Here is a 20,997-nt window from a genome sequence, read left to right on the forward strand (position 1 = left end):
TTGTTTGAGTCCAATCATGACATAGTAATTAGAGCAGTGAGATGTGAGGAGCAACTCTTTCATCTCTCCATTTTTAGTTTCCTCTTCTCCCCAGGACTGCCCTACTTCTATACCCTAATCTATAACAAAGAGTCCTGAAAAGAGACAATCTTACCACTAACATGACAGAGAGCAAACACAGGTCAGTGCCTGAGGTGAAGAGTCAACAGAGACAGAAGGCGGAAACAAGACCACAAGGGGTCTACACAAGGAGGGGTAAGTTTAATTTCAGTGCACAATTAAGCTGAATCAACTCAGCTTAAAAACAAAAGAATTTGAAATGTCAGACCTGGATACATGCCCAGTCTTATAATGATTTAAGTTATCCTTGACTGCGAAATAATTTTGGCCTTATCTGTGGTGTTTATCATTTCAATTGCCTCAACATTTCAACTGCTGACTGTGCTTTTGTGGCTCTGCTCTGTTCTGAGCAGATGGAAAACAGTATTTTGGTGATTATAGTCTAAGGAATTTATGAAATAGTTTTTGTTTAGATCTATAAAATCCATTCCAAGGACTTCAGAATTTAAGGATGCTCCCATCTCAAAAAGGTACTTTGCTGTTGAAATAGGCGTTTATTAATTGACCCTTAAACACATACCTAGGATCTTTAGTGACCTCTTTACCTAATCCTCTTTAATATTCCTCAATCTATCTCTTATAAACAGTGTAACACAAAATAAAGAAGAAGCCAAAATTGCAAAAAATAAATAAATTCATAGGGTATTAAGACACTTTTTTGTAATAGCGTTTTTTTATTCTTCTAGTTTTTGCACTTACATAAATTAAATTTTTTTATGATTATTTCATATTTTCCCAGGATATTTATTTATTTGTTTATTACAAGAGAAATGAGCACTATATTCATACAAATAAATACTATATCACATTGACCATTGTGCAACAATGAATTAACAACAATGGTGATTTATCAGTATTCCATATGCACTGTTGTTTCAGTGATTGACTTGCTATTTGATGAAGAAACAACATGGACGTAAACTACAGTACGTACAACACGTGAAAAGTATGATATGACTATCGTCATTTGGGTGTACTACTAAAATGATGTAGAGCGAACACAGGTCAGTGCTTGGGGCGAAGATTCAACAGAGACAGAAGCCGTTACAAGACAACGCGGGGTCTACACAAGGAAGGGTAAGTGAATAAGCTCAGCTTAAAATGAATGACCAGGCCTTGAAAAATACGAGTCTTATAATGATTTAAGTTCTCCTTGACTGCAAAACTCATTAATTTTGGCCTTAATTGTGGTGTTTATCATTTAAATTACTACTGAAATTCTGTAATTGTCAATCAATTTAGACTCAATAAGTGCCTGAGAAAATACTTATGTGTAACTTATGTGTATCTTTTGTTATCTGTTGCTCAATATGTGTTTGACAGCCAATTGCATCTCATGTAATTTCAGTGTGAAAGTAATGAATCCTGTTCTAGATTTGTCCTGATTTGTTGCATTTTCTCTTTGATATATGAAAAATACAATCATTAAAGATCCATTTGTGCAGGGTCTCTAAAGACCTGAATATGTAAGAGTGTCTGGTATAATACTCGTGCATTTTAGGGTTAAAAATGAGCTTACAGCGAAGCTTTTCATCCAAGGTCCCACGTGAGGTCACCGACAGGGCCTGAATGAACTCTGAGAACTCAATCCGTCCATCCTAAAGAAAGAAAGAAAGAACGAAAGAAAGAAATGTTATTTGTCTTTCAGCATGGTGCCATCCTAAACCTATTGTTGATCTTCAAAATAAACTGTACCAGTGGGCAGCAATTTCTTTCCCACCCACTGCTTTTCCTTGGGGCTATAGCCTGGCACTATTTCAGCCATTAGAAAGATGCATTCTGATGCCAAATATCTACCAAATATGTTATGACACAATTTATGATTTGTCTATTAAAACGCCATAGTGCAAGAGAGGTTCATTGAAGTTATTAAAGTAACATTTCTTTTATATGAATTATATGCAGGGTTTGAAATGAACGTTTTGGCTCACTGGCCACTGTGGCTAGTAGTTTCCAAGGTCACTAGCCACTCAACATTTTCACTAGCCAAAATCCTCCACCTTGCAAAAATGGATAAAAGTAGCCAGAGTCTGTAACTGCATGGATATTTATTTATTTTTCCTATTTGAATAAGAATGATATTAGTTTAGCAGGACACAAGCCTAATTATTTAATTCACCTTTAGAATATTTATGTCATGGAGCGTTAGAACAGAATGAATATCTGTTAATAATTTGTCCATAATTCATGGAATTTTTTACCCCTTCATTTTAAATTGTACTTGCCTATATTAAAGTTTACCATTGTTCTAGCATTGTTTAACAGTGGCATTTGAAATAAGGCCATAACCATGTACACCATGGATTGCTCCACATTATTGTGGTTAGGTTATGTTGATAGTCTTTTCTAAAAAAATAACTACAGTATTTGTTATTAAAAATAATAATAAAATAAAATAACAATAATAGCCTAAACACATTTAGAAAACTTAAATAACAACTTTTACAGTTGTAATAAAAATAAAGTCTAATAGATTCACTCCTATAGATTAAATATGAATCTATACAAGTTACCAGTTAGTGATACTGCAGTAAAAAAATATAAAAAATACATTTTAGGAAGGATGATTAGGTGTATTTTAAAAAATGATCAAGTCTATTATTTGTTTCCTCTTTACCTCATCAGTGCTGTTTATAATTAAAGGGCTGTCTAGCAGTTTGAGGGGTTCGACTTTATATAGAGCTTTATATTAGACTGTAATGGGTCACATACATTTTATGGTCTCCACCAGCTGCCATGATATTGAGTAGGCCTACTTAAAGCCCAACTGAACCACACAAGTTTTGCTCTGTGTTGTCCCAAAGCTCTGGCTATCTTATACTTGGAGCACGCTGACCGTACGTGTCCACTGGCGCAATGCGATGAAAATCCACCTTGCGAGTGTGGTACTCGGCTCCCATTGAAATGCACTGAAAATTCTAGCTTCGCTTCGCTTCCCTTACCACGCCCCACGCCAGTGGACACCCAGCATGATGTGCGCTGCGGTGGTTCACGTGAAAGCACGTTTCATTCGCCCTTCACAGATGCGTATTTAAGTTATGAGAGGCACGAATAGCCCACTATTAAATTTGATTTGGCAGCGGCTCCAAGCCACCAGCTATTCATTGAAATTTTTAAGAAAACCTGAAAACGTCACACGCAAAAGTGGGTGGTAAGAGTGAGCTATGCAGAGTTTATACTTCACGATTTTAGGCCCGATTTTAACTCGCAGACAGTTTTGTGGAGATCACAGGCAAATCAGAGCTCATTACCATAATCGACGATCGCAATGTATGAATTAACGCAGATGCGATCTGAGAGAAGCACCAACGCATCGCTGATGTCAGCGAGGTATCTAACATTTTAAATATCTGGACCTGTCTGCGAATCCAAACCGTGCAATGTGAAATGCGTTTTAACTGAATACAACTGCAGAGTTGACCAACAGCCAAAAAGAGAGCAAGAAACGGGGCACTGGAAGTTTTGAACCCAGTCCTATCAGGCGTCTTATGGTATGGTGAGCACAATAATATAGTTTAAATGAGAATAAAGAGCTTGTATCAGAATAACTTCACATTCATGTAATTTTTTTTTTTCAATAATTTAAATTAAAAAATTTAAATAAAACACCAGCTGGTAGTTACCTGCGTTCATTGTAACATTTCTTATTTACCTCCAAGTCTCTCTGCAGAACAAACAATTGAGTCTCCCCAACCATTCCCTCCTCCATAGTCTTTTCATCTTCTTTTTTGACTTTTCGCTGTAAATCAGCACGTACGATATGTAATTTGGAGTCTAGGCAGAGTCGTCGGGATTCGTCAATAGTGAAATGTTTTGTAACGTGTTCACCCCTGTCGCCGATTCATCGTGTAATTTGAAAACCCTATGAATTCCATTACAAGACAGGCAGTTGTGTAATATGAACGGTACCAGGATATGATATCTTTGAAAGTCGTGTAGTGTGTAGGAGGCATTACCCGACGTGTTAATTTCAATAAAGTGTTGTATTTAATAAAATAAATACATTGTAAAACCTCATTAAACATAAAATAACAATATAAATATCTTATAAAACATTATACAGATTTAATGCCTAAAATAAAAACCCTTTAGTAAATGGATTGGTCTCAAAAATTTATCCATTTTTCATTTGCACTTTGTTATTATTTAATTTAAGTGAAATTATTATCTATGTGGGTGCACAGTATTAAGGCAGCACCATCCCACATACAGCTTTCAAATATTCCAAAATATTTTTTTTATCGTTCTTTATGGGGCTACAAATACATTTCACAAGAAAAAAAAAACATCTCTCTCTCTCAAACATGTATGTACTGACAAATCATGAATCATCAAGTCCCAGTGCTTTACAGATTGCAATATGCTTTTCTACTGAATTTTTCTGTATTATCTCCATCCATCTTTTCCTTCTACTTTATGAGTTTTCCGGTCACTGCTGTAGTGATGAATCTATCATACTTCACTGTTGAGATTATGCAGTGTTAGGTTTCAGCCAAATATAGTCTTAGCATCGAGGCCTTAATGTTCAGTTCTGGTCTCACCAGACCACAGAATCACATCAGACCACATTGTTGAGTTTCATAAATGCCTTCGGCATACTCCAGCTGAGATGTGATTCAACTTTCTTGCCACTTTTCCATATAAGTCACATTTGTGATATATGCATTGTAAAGTTCCATCCAGCGCTAAAGGAAAACTGTAACAACAGTTACTGCTACTCCCTTACAATGGTTCTACTATTTCAAGTACTAAATTTCAGAGGATGACTAGTTTGGGGAATATTCACAGCTATTTTACCTTTTCTCTCACTTTTAATGATGGCTTTCACAGTGCCCTGTGGAATGTATTCTACACTATGAACATTTTAACATGTCCTGGCCAAGACTCACATTTTAAATTATCTGCCTGAAATGTTATTTATTAGTATGATTTAGTGTTTCTTTGAAAGAGCAAATGGGAATGCTCCCAGACACAGGTGTTTTGATTCTTAATTCAGAACCATATTTACCTACATTATTTCTGAAATCTAAAAAAATATATATCTATAACATCTAAAATGCAGACAAGTCAGTTCACTGCCAATTGCATTCCATTTAATGTAGTCTGACATAATAGCTTTGGGAGACCATAAGGGGGAGACATATAATTTACTGAAGCTGTTTGTGGCATAGACAAGGCATCACACACATATTACGAACCGATCGCAGTCAAAAATTACGAAGGTTTTTTTTTTTATGTACTTCTTCAGGAATGAACAAAGTGATGATGTTTAGTTTGCAGGTTAGTGTATGAAACTGGCGTAACAGTGCAAACTGAATGATTAGAAATGGTGACATTTATGATGCAATTTGTCTGTATGTGGCACTGAAAAGTTATTTTCATTTCATTTCATTTCATTTATTTATTGTTCAGCCTTGGCTGAAAATTGGTCTTTGGTCTCGCCATACAATCAAAACAATTAACAATACACAGTATACAATCACAAAACGATACACAATATACACATTAAAATATTCAGATCTCTTTCCTCTTATTCAAAAGACTTATTGCATTTGGTACAAAAGATTGTTTATATATCACTTTAATCACTTTTGGTGTTCTATAGCTGACTGACGTGATGGCAGTAATTCAAAGACATGATTCAATGGGTGTGTTGTATCTCTTGCTATAATCAAAGCTTTCCTCTGAACAGCAATTTGATATAACTGTGCGACTGATTTTTGTTTAGATCCTACAATTTTTCCTGCAACTCTTGTAATTCTCTCTAACTTTACTTTATTAACAGATGTAACTCGTCCAAACCACACAGTTATATTATACCCTAAAACACTCTCAATTAAACTTATATAAACTCTTTGCAGAACATCCTGACTTACAGAAAATTCTCTCAACTTCCTTAACAGGTATAACCTCTGATTTGCTTTCTTACAAATAAGGTTAATATTATCAGAGAAATTCAATTTACAGTCAATCATGGTTCCCAAATACTTAAAAGTCTTCACAATTTCAACTGTTTGATTACATAACATTAACTCTGTTAGAGGCTCTGAATGATTTAAAATCAACTCTTTTGTTTTACTTACATTTATCAATAAGGAACTTGCCTCACACCATTCTTCTAGTTCCAAAACCTTCTTCTCATACTCATAATGTGCACAATCTTTCCATAAAAGTGCGACAAGTGCCATATCATCTGCATATTTGTATAATTTATAATTCTCATGCTGCACTCTTATACTACTTGTATAAACAGAAAACAAAATAGGTGACAGGACGCATCCTTGTGGTGCCCCCGTATTTAAAAACATAGTATCTGATTTAAACCTCCCAACACAAACTCGCTGAGGTCTATTTGTTAAAAAGTTCTTTATCCAGTGCACTATTCCTCCATTTACACCTAGAACCAGGAGACGTTCCAGGAGCGAATGTATCTGCATGGTATTAAAAGCAGAGGTATAGTCGATAAAAAGAACACGCACATAAGCCTTTGCTCGTTGTAGATGACTAGCAATTGTATCGACCATGGTAAGCATGGCATCCTCTGTCCCTCTTTTTGATTTGTATGCAAATTGCAGTACATCTAATTGCTCTAATATGTATGGTTTAAGGTGGTAGCTAACTACTCTTTCCATGCTTTTAGCTTAGTATTGATGTCAAAGCCACAGGACTGAAAGTCCTCTAAATTTTTGCTGTCACTTTTTTCGGAAGAGGTCGTATAAATGATAACTTCCAAGTATTGGGAACGATCTGTAAGTCTAATAAAAACTGAAATAATTTTGTTAAAGGGTCAGTTAATTCATTTAGCGATATCTTTAAAACTTTCCCTCTAAGGCCATCTGGACCTGGTGCTTTATGGGGCTTAATGCATTTAAGGGACCTTCTGGTTTGATCACCGGTCAACCAGATCGGTGGCCCCACTGGAATCCTATCACTTATTTCTTCAATCTTATTGTAATTGTCAGCTACGTCATATCTTCCATAAAACAAATTCAAATCATTTACCCATTTAAAACCATCTGTCCCTATAGGAATATCATTATTTACATCTCTTGTGCCACGCCCCATCATCTTATTCAAGCCTTGCCAAGCACTCCTTGCATCTTGATTCGCTAACTTATCCTCTACCTTGCATTTAAAGTCAATTTTTGCTTTTTGTATCATAGCTCTCAATTCCTTCCTTTTCATTTTAAAACCCTCATAATTATTTTCACTGAAATGCCCAATTCTTTTCATTAATGAGTTTCTTTAAATCTTTAGAGAGCCATGGTTTATTATTTGAGAAGACTTTAACCACTTTAGTATCAATAACTGTTTCTTCACAGAATTGAATATAGGAGGTAATACTGTCAGTAAGTTCGTGAGGGTCTCTGCATGAATCAAAAAAGACATCCCAGTTTGTAGTACAAAAACAATCCTTTAACATATCTTCTTTGTCCTTACTCCAAACCTGAATTCTCTTTTCCACTGGTTTGTCCCTTCTAACACATTGTCTATATGTTGGCAGTAAATGGATAACATTGTGATCCGATCTACCAATTGGTGCTCGACATACTGCTACATACTGCATACTTTATTCAAGCTGTCAAACCACAAAAAGACATATTGTAACTGAAAATACATTGTGTAGGCTCTATGAAAGACACTTATATACACAATACATCATCCAGTGATGACTAGAGTAAATCAGTCTTAGTAGGTGTCTGGTTCACTCTCCAAAGATCAAAAATAGTAATTCATAAACCACTTGTTTGTGCTGTTTTGTTCTCTTTATGTAGTTGATTATGACTCATGTCAGTCCTTTTATCACTGCTCTAGTGGAACCTAACACTCAAAGGCACTGGGAAGGTGAGAGTGATCTTCTGTGAGTTGTATATGTGAGAAAGAGAGAGACAAAATGTCTCAATCCTAAAGAAAAATCTGATATGCAAGGCCCTGACAGTGACATGCATTTCACCTTGTTCTCGTCAAAAACATTGAAGACAAATGATGCGAACTTGGTGGGGTCACCAAAGGGGAAGAACTGCTTGTAGATCTTCTGGAAGCCTGCCGCATCAAGCTGACCACTTGGGCAATCTTTTATGAAGCCCTTGTACCTGGAAGAGGGAAAATAAAACCTTATTCTTTATAATAATTCCATAGACGTTTGTATCAAGACACTCATGAAAAGTAGACATTATATTACAGAACACTGTTGGAATGCAGATGTATTTGTATTAGGGATACATGTAAACGTGGGCTCATTTGTGGGTTATTTGATGGAGCCATCATCTTTACATTTGAAATTGTCGCTCTTAGGATTTTGTGGGTCAGTTGATGGATTCATACAGTATGTTTACATGTGCAGTTATAGTCGAACTACAGAAGGTTTTTGCATAGCCTACATACAAACAGATACTTGACACAATACTTAATAGTATATTTTACTATACATGTCACCTCTGTCTTTCAGAGCATGTGCAAAATGCTGAGGCCATGTAGTCTGATTAACGTGTAAACATTCTGGATGAAGCGAGCCACAATCACATTATCTAGGTCTTTTAGTCTATTAGTTCAGCTGGACTGAAGTGTTAACATCAAATTCTAAAAAGAATTATTATTTTAGTCAGACTGAAATTGAACTTTTAACTTCCTGAGACCTGAGCGTGACTGCTGTGTACATTTTCAGTTACCTTTTTTTGATTTGTAACTAGTTGCACCCAATAAACAAGCAACAAAATAATAAAACATTTCTAGTGCAAATCATTTTCCTAAAAATGTATGTCCACATATGTGTACAGCGGGACAAAGTTGTGAAATTTTAAATAATACCAAGCTAAAGAAAGTCAGATTTTTTTTTTTATCAAATTGTTTATGTTTCTAGGAGTGGTGGTTATTCACATTTTTGAGACGTTACAGACATTACATCAGAAATAAGCATAATTCATTCTAAATTAAAGTAATGGCCTGCATCATCCAATCACTGTCAACCATGAAATTCAGAATCTATGTACTGATTACCATTGTCCCATGTCTGCAAAACATGTTGAGTTGTCTAAACATCATTTGCTGCTTGAAACTTGGTCAGATTTTAGGAGTGCATGCACTTAGCTGCAAAGAGAACTATATGATGCTCCCTTGCTCCCTATATAGTGAATGACCTCCAGTGTGCTATCTGACTGCACTGGTCTCAAAACAGTTCAAAATTGACCTTATTTTCATTCTAACTCTACATAAAACCTCTGAAAGCAATTCCAGCTTTTGAATGAATCTATTCTCAAAGTGGAAATGCACATTAAATATAGGAATGCATTTACTAATGTTAATTAATAGAACCATATTGTATAGTGTAAAAAATATATAACAAAATGTATATCAAAAGGTAGCGAAATAACCCACAGGTGCTGTTGAAAGTTAATCAACTAACATGATTTTTTAAACTTTTGAGGGAATAATGTCCCAAAATCCATGTATGTGGACATCATGTTTAACAAGGCACTGACGTGCGAACAATTTATTATTTTTTTAAAGCGGCATATCAGACGAAAATAGAGGCACTACTTTTTACTAACAAATAGGTTTCAATGAAAAATGCCTCCTTGTAATCTTCAAGCACTCTTTAAGACCTTGATTGCTTCAGGTGTTTAAATAGGGTTGGAGCTAAACTCTGCTGAACTGTTGCCCTCCACGAATCGAGTTTGACACCCCTGGTCTAGAGTGTTGTGAAAAGTATTCAGTTGGTTTAAATACAAATATTTGTTGTGAGATTAATGTGCAGTGAACTAAAAGACCTAAAGTCAGATCACGTCTCATTACAGACTAACAAAATAAAAACTCTGACACATGAAATGGAGATTCTTCCTCTGTATTAGACAAATGCCTGATGCAAGCCACCTGCAACCAAATGTTCATGCAGGCTAAAATAGACCCCATTCTGCCAAATTACTGATAAGCAGCATCCCCCAATCAGACATTTTTGCATCAGTTAAAATGTGATAAACTTTCCCTATGATACTACTGATAGTGTCACGGCTCCATTGAGTTTGCTGGTTTGTTTTGTATATTTTGTTATTTTCTCCCCCTCATGTTTCGCAGGCACGGCCGGCATGCATGATCGCGGTGTTACCATGGGAATACTAATTGTTCTGGGGGAAAGCTGATCATGCCACTGATTAGCATGCCGAGCAACACCTGTTCTCCTCTAATTCACTCCCTTCTTAAGCCCGTCATGTTCTCAGTATCTTTGCTAGATTGTTGTTTGATTTGAAGTAACTAACCTCACTCTCTCTGCCTAGTTGGTCCTGTCTCGTGTATCTGTTGGTTGCCCAAGTGTTGGGTTTGTGGTTGCCTTCCAGTTCGCAGCATGTCAGCTGGGTTTCCACAGAAGATACCTCATCTTTGACTGCTTGTCGCAAGCTAGATCGCCCTATGCTGCTGGGCATCATTCTGTACCTCACTAAGCTTCAACGGAGGATTCCACAAATCTATTCCTGACTTCCACAATGCACACACTCATTCTACGAACACCCTCTTCATGGATTTCCCTAGGCATGTCCATAGAGCACGCACTTCTCTGTCATCTCTCCCTGCTGCTGCAGCCGGTTCCAGGATCCTCAACATCCACAGTGACTGCTCACATTTATTGTAAACAAATCCTTTGAACTGTTCCCTCTGCATTTGGGTCTGTTTGTCTATTGCTCATTATACATAACATGTTGCATGAGCAACCTCAGAGATACTGGTTCTGGCCCCATGGAATCCAGCAAGTAATCACATTCACAAACAATTGTGAGCACAATTTGGACGTAAATTTTTTGTCATTCTCTAGTGGTGCATTAAAATTATAACCACTGATGTCGAGCTCATCCGAGCAGACTGCTATTGCTGCTCTGCTTACCACAGAATATGAATTAATGTTGTTACATGATGTAATGTGACCCTTAAGCAAGAAAATGTCTATCACCATCTCAGCTAAACAATCTAGCTCACACAAACTGAAACTCCTAATAGATTAAAACATTGGAGGAGCTAAGTTTTCTTTTCTGTGTTGATGAATGTCCTATTGAAGCAAGAAGTTTGGGCTGAACAAATAGACCCCATTTACACCTTGTATCAAGATGCGTTTCAAGTGATCTGATCACAAGTGGTTAGCTCTAAATACAGGTCTAAATGGGGTCTAAAACGTTTTGTGATCGGAAAATTTCTAAAAGAGGATAATCATGCATGAGTACATCACGGATCTTGTCTGATATCAACATGAAGGGATAAAAATGAGAGCATGAACATTTGAAGCTCCTTTAGACAGGTACTGCATGAAACAGAGACCCTACCCTTAAAATTCAGACACGAGTGGTCCCAGGAAATGCATTTAAGCGGCCAGGTGTAAACAGTGATGTGTTTTACCTGACACATGTGATTGGATATTCCAAGATGCATTTTAATAGGTGTAAACGGGGGTCATGGAATGGCTAATAGCCAATAGGGAAGGGCGATATATTGAATATTCATGATATAATCACAATGATTTTGTTGGCAATGTAAAATGTAGAAATATTGTGAATATTGTGGTGATTTTAATGCACGTTTCATTTGGTCAATATATTCCCTAAAGAGTGTGTCATTAGACTAATACTACGAGGGTTGCACAATTAATAAAAATAATAGGCTAACAGGAAGGCCATTCTCCTTCTTGAGAGTTTTTTTACTGGACAAATGATGTGAGTGCAAGATGAGTCATCAATATCTTTGATTTACAAAAATAAATTTTAAATGTATGTATTTTTTCAGTTTAGGAGTATATATATATATATATATATATATATATATATATATATATATATATATATATATATATATATATTAGAGTGTTATGCTGTACAAAAACAATTATAAAATACAATAAAAAAAAAAAATTAAAAAAAAAAAAATATATATATATATATATATATATATATATATATATATATATATATATATATATATATATATATATATATATATTAACAATTGCTAATCAATATCAACAAGTTAATAGCCAGGGAAGGCCAAAGAGTAAAATGTGTCTTAAGTCTTGATTGAAAGGAGGAGCACACTTAATGTCAGTTGGCAATTGATTCCATAAGCGTGGAACAGCAACTGCAAAGGCTCTGTCACATTACAATTTAAGACGTGACCGTGGGACATAAAGGAAAGATTTATTGGCAGACCTGAAAGACTTAGGAGATGAATGCAAATAAATAAGGCCAGAAATATAAAATGGGGCTTGTCGATTAGAATTGGAGTGATATGATCATGTTTTTTTTGCACTTGTAAACAGTCTAGCTGCTGCATTCTGTACCATCTGAAGACATGCCAATGAAGACTGGGGAAGACCAAGGTATCGAGAATTGCAATAGTCTAGGCGTGTTGTAATAAATGCATGAATTACTTTTGCCAGATCTTGAAAGGAAAGTGATGATTTAAATCTGGAGATGACTCTCAACTAGGGTTGCAGTGGTATACCGGTTTCACGGTATACCACGGATTGAAAATTGACGGTTATCAATACCATGTACATTCTACGGTATTTTCGAAAAAAATGCAACCGGACGGAGAATCTCACATGCACGTGCGCATCTCCTTTCCTCCTTGTCTGCCTGTCAGATGCATCAACTTGCGATACACACACACACAGCGGAGAAAACGTCAGAGAGAAGCAAGGCGAGGGGGTCTAACATGAGTGTGTGTGTGTGTGTGAGTTAAAGCAGTGTTTCTCAACTGGTCTATTCAGACTGGGTTGCGGACAGCAGGGAAAGAACAATGCCATGGTTCTCCCATTGAAGATAATTCGGCAGCCGCCCAAATGATAGACTATTTAGGACTGCTAAGGCAGATTTAATGATAATCTCGCAAACAGCTAAAGCAGACATGGGCAATTTACAGCCAGCGGGCTGGATCAGGCCCTCCACATGGTATAATGTGGCCCGCGGCTCATTTATCGTAAAAGCGTTTTTTTTTCATGGGATATTTCAGTTAACTTGCATTGGGACGTAACACATCTCCACAAGCATTTAACATGCTCAGGGTTGCCAGATAAGATACGCAACACCCCCAGTTTGAGATTTATACTTAGTAGAAATAGAAATATTCCACCTCATGTTATACTTATCTTGTGCAATCTGGCAACCATGCACTTGAGTGTGCTCTTTCTAGCTCTCACTTTCCCCTTTGAACAAACTTAGTGATCTGTAGTGCAATATTCTGCTTAAAGTGTTATACGGCCACTCTGTGTCCATTCTTAATACTGCTTGAGATGTTTGGTGCTACTTTGCTGGTAAACCTTCTCAGTGATTCAATTAAATATAAAAGTAGAGCTCGGCATCAATGACGTGCGAGCAAAAGCAAGCCAGAGACAAATATGTAAATTAATTTTTTTATTTGTGCAATTTAGAAATGTTGAAGTCCCTTCGCACCTGTATGTTAATCTAACTCTTTCAGTAATCATTTATCATAGTCATGCAGCCGGTGTTATTCAGTTGTGTGCTGAAAGTCAATCCATCAAGAAGACCCACATCATGACCCATTTAGCATGTAAATGGGTAAAGTTTTAGAAAAAAATCAAGTAAACTTGCATGCTTTGCGACAAACATGAAAAGTTCTATACATTTTTTTTTTTTAAATTAAAACAGAGCCCTGATGTAGAGAGTGTTAAATTAAATAATAAATTAACAAGGAAGTAGATTTATAAGCTCAGCCTTTATTACGTTTTTTAATGCCTGATAGAAAAGTATCTATATATGTAGAGCAATATAATACTTGGCAATTGCAGAATAGTCCCATTAGTCACAGATACACTTCAGAAAATTGAGTACACAACTATTTCTGGGCTTAAAAGTTACAAAAACCAAATCAATGCAGAACTTTGTATCTCAAAAGTAATACAATGTGGCCCCCTATGCGCTACTTACAGCCCGATGTGGCCCCTTAAACAAAATAGTTAAAAATATTAATAATTACACACCATCACCTTCAGGATTTCACATGAGTAAAAGAAATTGTTATATTTTGATAAAAATGTTATAGTTTCATATGAAATAATCTAAAGGTAGAATCTATTAAACCTCATTTTATATCAACAGTGGCAGTTGTAGTTAAAGTTTCAAGATGTGTTTCAGCTAGTATTTATTTTTCATAAATACATACATTTATTATTATTATTATTATTATTCCATCCATCCATCCATCTTCAACCGCTTATCCGAAGTCGGGTCGCGGGGGCAGCTGCTCCAGCAGGGGGCCCCAAACTTCCCTATCCCGAGCCACATTAACCAACTCTGACTGGGGGACCCCGAGGCGTTCCCAGGCCAGTGTGGAGATGTAATCTCTCCACCTAGTCCTGGGTCTTCCCGAGGCCTCCTCCCAGCTGGACGTGCCTGAAACACCTCCCTAGGGAGGCGGCCAGGGGCATCCTTACCAGATGCCCAAACCACCTCAACTGACTCCTTTCAACGCAAAGGAGCAGCGGCTCTACGCCGAGCTCCTCACGGATGACTGAGCTCCTCACCCTATCTCTAAGGGAGAAGCCCGCCACCCTTCTGAGGAAGCCCATTTCGGCCGCTTGTACTCGCGACCTAGTTCTTTCGGTCATGACCCAACCTTCATGACCATAGGTGAGGGTAGGAACAAAAATTGACCGGTAGATCGAGAGCTTTGCCTTTCGACTCAGCTCTCTTTTCGTGACAACGGTGCGATAGAGCGAGTGCAATACCGCCCCCGCTGCCCCGATTCTCCGGCCAACCTCCCGCTCCATTGTCCCCTCACTCGTGAACAAGACCCCAAGGTACTTGAACTCCTTCACTTGGGACAAAACCTCATTCCCTACCTGAAGTACGCACTCCATCGGTTTCCTGCTGAGAACTATTATTATTATTATTATTACTATTATTTAAGACTAGCACACTGACCTAACCATTGTAACGAGGAGCCTTTCCCTCTGTGTAATATGTGTATAAATATGTAATATTAGGTAACAAACGGGATAATAATGGGCTTATATAAGTAAATATGCTCTTCAATTTTAAAAGGGGGAGAGAAAACTTCCTGTAGATTTTGTTTTTGACATCATCAACAAAAATAATGTCACTTGATGCATGTCCTTGTACTGGAAAACCATGAACAAAACTATGCAACATAAAAGGAAATGCAACCCAGGATCCATTAAATACAGGTTATGTTTGATCTATGGCAGGTCGACACTTGATTTCCAATGTAAAATCTGTCCTGAAGCAAAACCAGTTGAGAACCACTGAGTTAAATGTACATACAGGAGAAGTCTGGCTGTGCTGTCGCGCACATACAGTATATGTTAACTGTTAATAATCATAGGACATTACTTTTAAAGCTCACACAGCTAATGTTATTTTTCATTTAGTAGTTAATTTAACATGCTATGCTAACATGTAAACTAACATGCTTTAGTTAAATAACATGTTTTAGTTACATGCTTTTTATTTATCATGTTTATAATTTTGTTTATTATAATTATAATATTATAATTAATATAATACATATTTTTTCTATTTATTTATTTTCAAAAGGGAGACTTTTTTTTTTTACACATACTTAAATAAAATAAATGGTTTCAAGTTTCAATTATAATAAAGTGAATAAATAAATAACCCTTCTGTTTTCACTGATAATACTAATTGTGTAATACCATATACCGTGAAACCATGATATTTTCTGAGACAGTTATCATACTGTGAAAATCTCATACCGTTGCAACCCTACTCTCAACTGGTAATAGCTTTTTAACAACAGAGCTCATTTGTTTTTTAAGACAAAGCTCAGAGTATGGAGTGAGATTGTCTAAGTAACTAACTACAGAGCTTCAAGTTTTGGAGGGACCAAACAGTTTTATCATTTTTGAGCTGGAGAAAGTTATTTGCCATCCAACATTTAATATCCTCAAGACAGTCCATGAGAGGCTGCAAAGAGTCTCTAGATTTTAATGGGAGGTACAGCTGAGAATCATCGGCATAGAAATGGAAAGAGATGTTATATTTCCTAATGATTTTACCAAGTGGAAGCATGTACAGATTGAAGAGTAATGGCCCAAAATAGACCCCTGAGGAACCCCACAGACGACAGAAACAGATGATGAAAAGAAATAGAAAACAGACACTTAGAATGTCCTGAATTTAAGATATGAATCAAACCAGAGCAGTGCTGTATCCTTAATGCCCACCCACTGTTCAAGGTGTGACAGAAGGATGTTATGATCTACAGTGTCAAAAGCAGCGCTAAGATCCAGTAAAATCAAAACTGCATTATAACCAGGATCAACTGCAAGTAACAAACCGTTCATCACTTTTAACAAAGCTGTTTCAGTACTGTGATGTGTCGTAAAACCCTATTGAAATGGTACCTGAGTCGAGTTCAGAAAAGCAAGTAACTGTGACAAAACAACTTTTTCCATAACTTTTGAAACAAATGGCAATAAATGGGGTGATAAATATTCAAACACTTTGCGTCAAGAGAAAGCAAAGATAAGTGTTAGGAACTCTCTTCTTGAAGAAGGACAGAATACTCGTGGACATATGGGACTGGAAATGTGCAAGGTCATAAGGGTCTGATTACATGCCCCAATAAAACAAGCTTTCTCCACTTCTATGTGAGGAGTCAGGGCTCACACAAGCAAGATAATTAAAACATACTGCCGCTGAAGCACATTTTTAAAGAAAAACTTAAGTCACTTCAGCCAGAGTGTACAAAGGAGAGATTATGATACTCAAAATATTAAAAGGACATCAATGCCTTTACAAAATCAGAATCATGTTTAGTGAGTTCACTCAAATGCACAATTTCAGCACAGCAGCTATACTACCTTATGGCTCAGTTGAGCAAGCGAGACTTCAAAAATGTGTTTTTTGATTGTTTTCAAGCAGATTACTCAAACATTCCCCCATCTACCATTGGTAAAACAAATAGTCCCTTGAACCCACCCTAAAGTCACATCATTGTTTGAGCCAGTGTTGATTTGACAGGCTGAACAGAATGCTAGAGCAAACAGAGTAATGCCACAGACACTAAATGTTTACACTTTACAAGTAAATTTCAACCTACAAATAGCTTTCTTATAGGTGCATATTAAGCCAGGAATAAGCATTTTATATTTGAAAAAAATTAACACTTCAAATGTCAGGACTCCAGCAACTATACCATAAAAATACTTTGTACAGAAAACCTCTTAGACATATTCCCACACACACTCTCCAAGTATCCTGTTAAGGGCCAGAGGTTTGTATAACCTCCTGTAGCTTTATGATGTCACCCTTTGGCCACATACAGAGCAATGCAAACTGTTTAATTTCTGAACAATTGCCCTTTTACACCACACTGGTTAAAAAAATAAACCCAGACAAGCACTCATGATTCACAAATCAATTAGACTATTTTTACAGCCGAAACAGAAGCAAGATGGAGAAAATGTTCTCTGAAAGTATGATTAATGCATTAGTCATTCATTGGAAAAGGGGTCTGTAGGTGGTAGTGGCTAGGGAGAGGAGTGTAGCATCCGCTCAGGGAGCCCTGAGCCCTACCTCTCAACCCAACACATCAATGCAAACATACACATGCATTTGTTTTTCAGTCCTTGTAGGGACTTTTCATTGACTTATTACATTGAGCTAAATACATATTTTTTACATATAAAAATACATATAAAAACCATTTTTACATTTAGACATTAAAATGTATATTTATTGATCCTTTTTCCTCACAGGAACAGTTGACTTCCCATGTTAGAGATTTCAGTTTAGTGCAGTTTCATGATGAGGATGCAACCGTAGTGACTGTTTGCCTACATCAGGAAAACGCTTCTGTCCTTCTATTCTCATCACAGTCTGGGGGATTCCATCAAAGGCTCAAAACATCTGATTAAAGGCAATATGTTTCATTATTATACTTACACTCACCGATAACTTTATTAGGTACACCTGTACACCTACATATTCATGTGTTTATCTAATCAGCTAATAATGTGGCAGCAATGCAGTGATAAAATCATGCAGACACAGGTCAGGAGCTTCAGTTAATGTTCACATTAACCATCAGAATGGGGAAAAACAATTTTAAGTGTGGCATGATTTTTGGTGCCATAGGGGCTGGTTTGAGTATTTCTGTAACTGCGGATTTTCACACACAACAGTCTCTAGAGTTAACTCAGAATGGTGCCAAAACCAAAAACATCCAGTGAGCGGCAGTTCTGCAGATGGAAATGCCTTGTAGATGAGAGAGGTCAACAGAGAATGGCCAGACAGGTTCGAGCTGAAAGAAAGGCTTCAGTAACTCAGGTAAGCCCTCTGTATAATTGTAGTGAGCAGAACAGCATCTCAGAATGCACAACACATCAAACCTTGAGGCGAATGGACTACAACAGCAGAAGACCCCATTGGGTTCCACTTCTGTCAGCCAAGAACAGAAAGTTGATGCTGCAGTGGTTACAGGCTCACCAAAACTGGACAGTTAACGACTGGAAGCCTGGTCTGATGAATCTCAATTTCTACTGAATTTCTTCTTCAGTTTTCTGTTCTTGGCTGACAGAAGTGAAACCCAATGGTGTCTTCTGCTGTTGTAGCTCATCTGCATATCTACCTAGCCACTTATCAACAATATAGAAGATGTAACAGGCAGGTAATATGGCCACAATAATTTGATTTACATTATATTCGAATACAGATATTTTAAAACACCTAACTCCACCCTTATGCCTAAACCTAATCAATAATATAACAACAATATAGAAAACCAACTATTTAAAATAAGTAACAAGCAGATAAATGTACAGTCACAATAACTGATTCCAAAAATGACAACAACAACCAAAAATACATAAAATTAACCACTTGTGCCTTCTTCTAGAACAATACGATAGTTTAGTGCAAAGAACAAAGTGAAACAATAAGGAATAGTTCACCCAAAAATACTCTCATAATTTAGTCTTATGACAACTCAAACTCATGATTCATCATAATCTTGATTTGAAGCATGAATACACTTCCTAGTTCTTTACGCATGTGGAGCTTGGGATAATTACCTTTTTTAAGGTGCTTTTCAAATTTTTTGAGTCACAGCTCAGACATTCTGAAAATAACTTTTGTATCCTGCAGCAAACAAACGAGCAAACAAGCAATAAATAAATAAAAAAAGCAATGAGTAAATGAAGACAGAATTTTCAAATAATGTAGCATTGGGTAAAGTATTGAAAGTTGCTATAGGGACGTACCGTTATATGAGTGAGTTGTTCAGGGTTAACGATCTTTGTGGTGAAATTTGGTATCTCCTATTCCCTGTTTGGTATTCTATCCCTGTAGCACACACTCTTGTGAGTTTAGGAAGGAGGAACTGGAAGCCGGCTAAACAGTCTAACATAAGTTTTATTCACTTCTTTACAACTCAAAATTCACACACGTTTTTCTTTTCAGCAGTAGCACACAGACAGGTTTGTCTTTCTCCACTTTTGGGCTTCTTGTCTCCCATTTTCTCCCCAACACTTCTCACTGAAACACAGAACAGCTGTGAGAGAATTTACGCACAGGTGCGAGACCTTACCGCTCATTCCTCCTGGCATCACTCTCCACTTACAAACCAGCGCTCGGCCACACCCCCGCTTCCACAATCCCCTAAACCAGAAAGCTTTCTGTGTTCGAAATTTTCATCAAGACAGTATTTAGTTTATTGTAATTTATTTAGTTTATAAAGCCATATTTCTCCTGGGGACTGATGGCTAGTTCCCCCAATGTAGGTGATTTCCTATATTTGTGGATAGGCACGCACACACACGCACACACGCACACACACACACACACATACACACATACACACACACACACACACACACACACACACACACACACACACACACACACACACACACACACACACAATAGGACGAACCCATTCTTCACAGGATTAAGCATGCACAGACTGAGCATGGAGCAAATGAGATGGGTAACAGCATTTTGCTTTTTGCTAATCCAACTTGATTGCAGCTTAATTTGAGGTAGCCATTGTTGTCAAAGCAACGTTTGCTGTTTTTTGAAAAGTGAGACATACAAAGCGCTTATACTTCAAATATGATGTTAATGAATGCATTTAATTCTAAAAAGACACTTTTTATGTTCAGATGTCAACAGAAAACATATTTAACCCCCAAAAGCACGTAGCTAAAAATATCAGCTTTCATTCACTGTACACATCTGTATAAACACTCTAATGCTTCATCGGTTTCTGGTTTGAGAAAAACTGTCAGCCTTATTCTCTAATTATACACTATTAAATTGTCCATACAAGCCACTTATTCGAGAACTATGAATGTCACCCAGCATCAGTCGACTAGATCTCTGATGCATTGGCAGTGAAGAGCACTAATTACACACCATTTGGCATTTTTTCCCCTTAGTAAATTCCCTTGTCGTTGCTCACACAGCTGCACTGATGGTGGTTCATTTGACCGTCATCACTTTTCAACCTCTCTGGCCCTTAACCTCTTAAAAGGGAAAACGCTACAGCAATATAATGTAGGTTGGAAGTTACTAGAGGGAGTGATTCAATCAGGAGTTTATAAAATTAACATTAAAATAATGTTGTAGTTAGATGTTTGTTTGTGTTGCTGTATGTTATGTGTACTATACTCAAGTAGGACATGTTCCTGAATCAACATCCTTGTTGATCATGGAACAATACTGCTATCAACGAATCAGAATTTAAAGGTGCACAATAAAATGTTTACCCCTAAAGAAATTAATAACATAATAATAATAAATTAATAATATTTTAAAAATAGTATTTAAATATTATATTTTAAATCCTTACATTTCTGGTTTTTGATTGCATTCAGAAGACTTGGAATATTATGCACGA

The 20,997-nt window shown here is 36.8% G+C and overlaps 1 protein-coding gene across 4 annotated transcripts in view; it reads right to left on the bottom strand.

The window, feature by feature from the left end:
* Window positions 1-20,997, bottom strand: part of LOC127621384 (neuronal calcium sensor 1-like) — a 57,696-nt gene that overhangs the window by 13,373 nt on the left and 23,326 nt on the right. For all 4 annotated transcript variants that reach the window (XM_052094950.1, XM_052094951.1, XM_052094952.1 and 1 more), the window contains 2 exons: window positions 8,075-8,213; window positions 1,640-1,718 (listed from right to left, as the gene is read on the bottom strand). In XM_052094950.1, the coding sequence (XP_051950910.1) occupies window positions 1,640-1,718; window positions 8,075-8,213 (218 nt within the window). The remainder of the gene's footprint in view (window positions 1-1,639; window positions 1,719-8,074; window positions 8,214-20,997) is intronic.

This window comes from Xyrauchen texanus, chromosome 27, assembly GCF_025860055.1.
Source record: "Xyrauchen texanus isolate HMW12.3.18 chromosome 27, RBS_HiC_50CHRs, whole genome shotgun sequence".
In the NCBI taxonomy this organism is placed as follows: Eukaryota; Metazoa; Chordata; class Actinopteri; order Cypriniformes; family Catostomidae; genus Xyrauchen; species Xyrauchen texanus.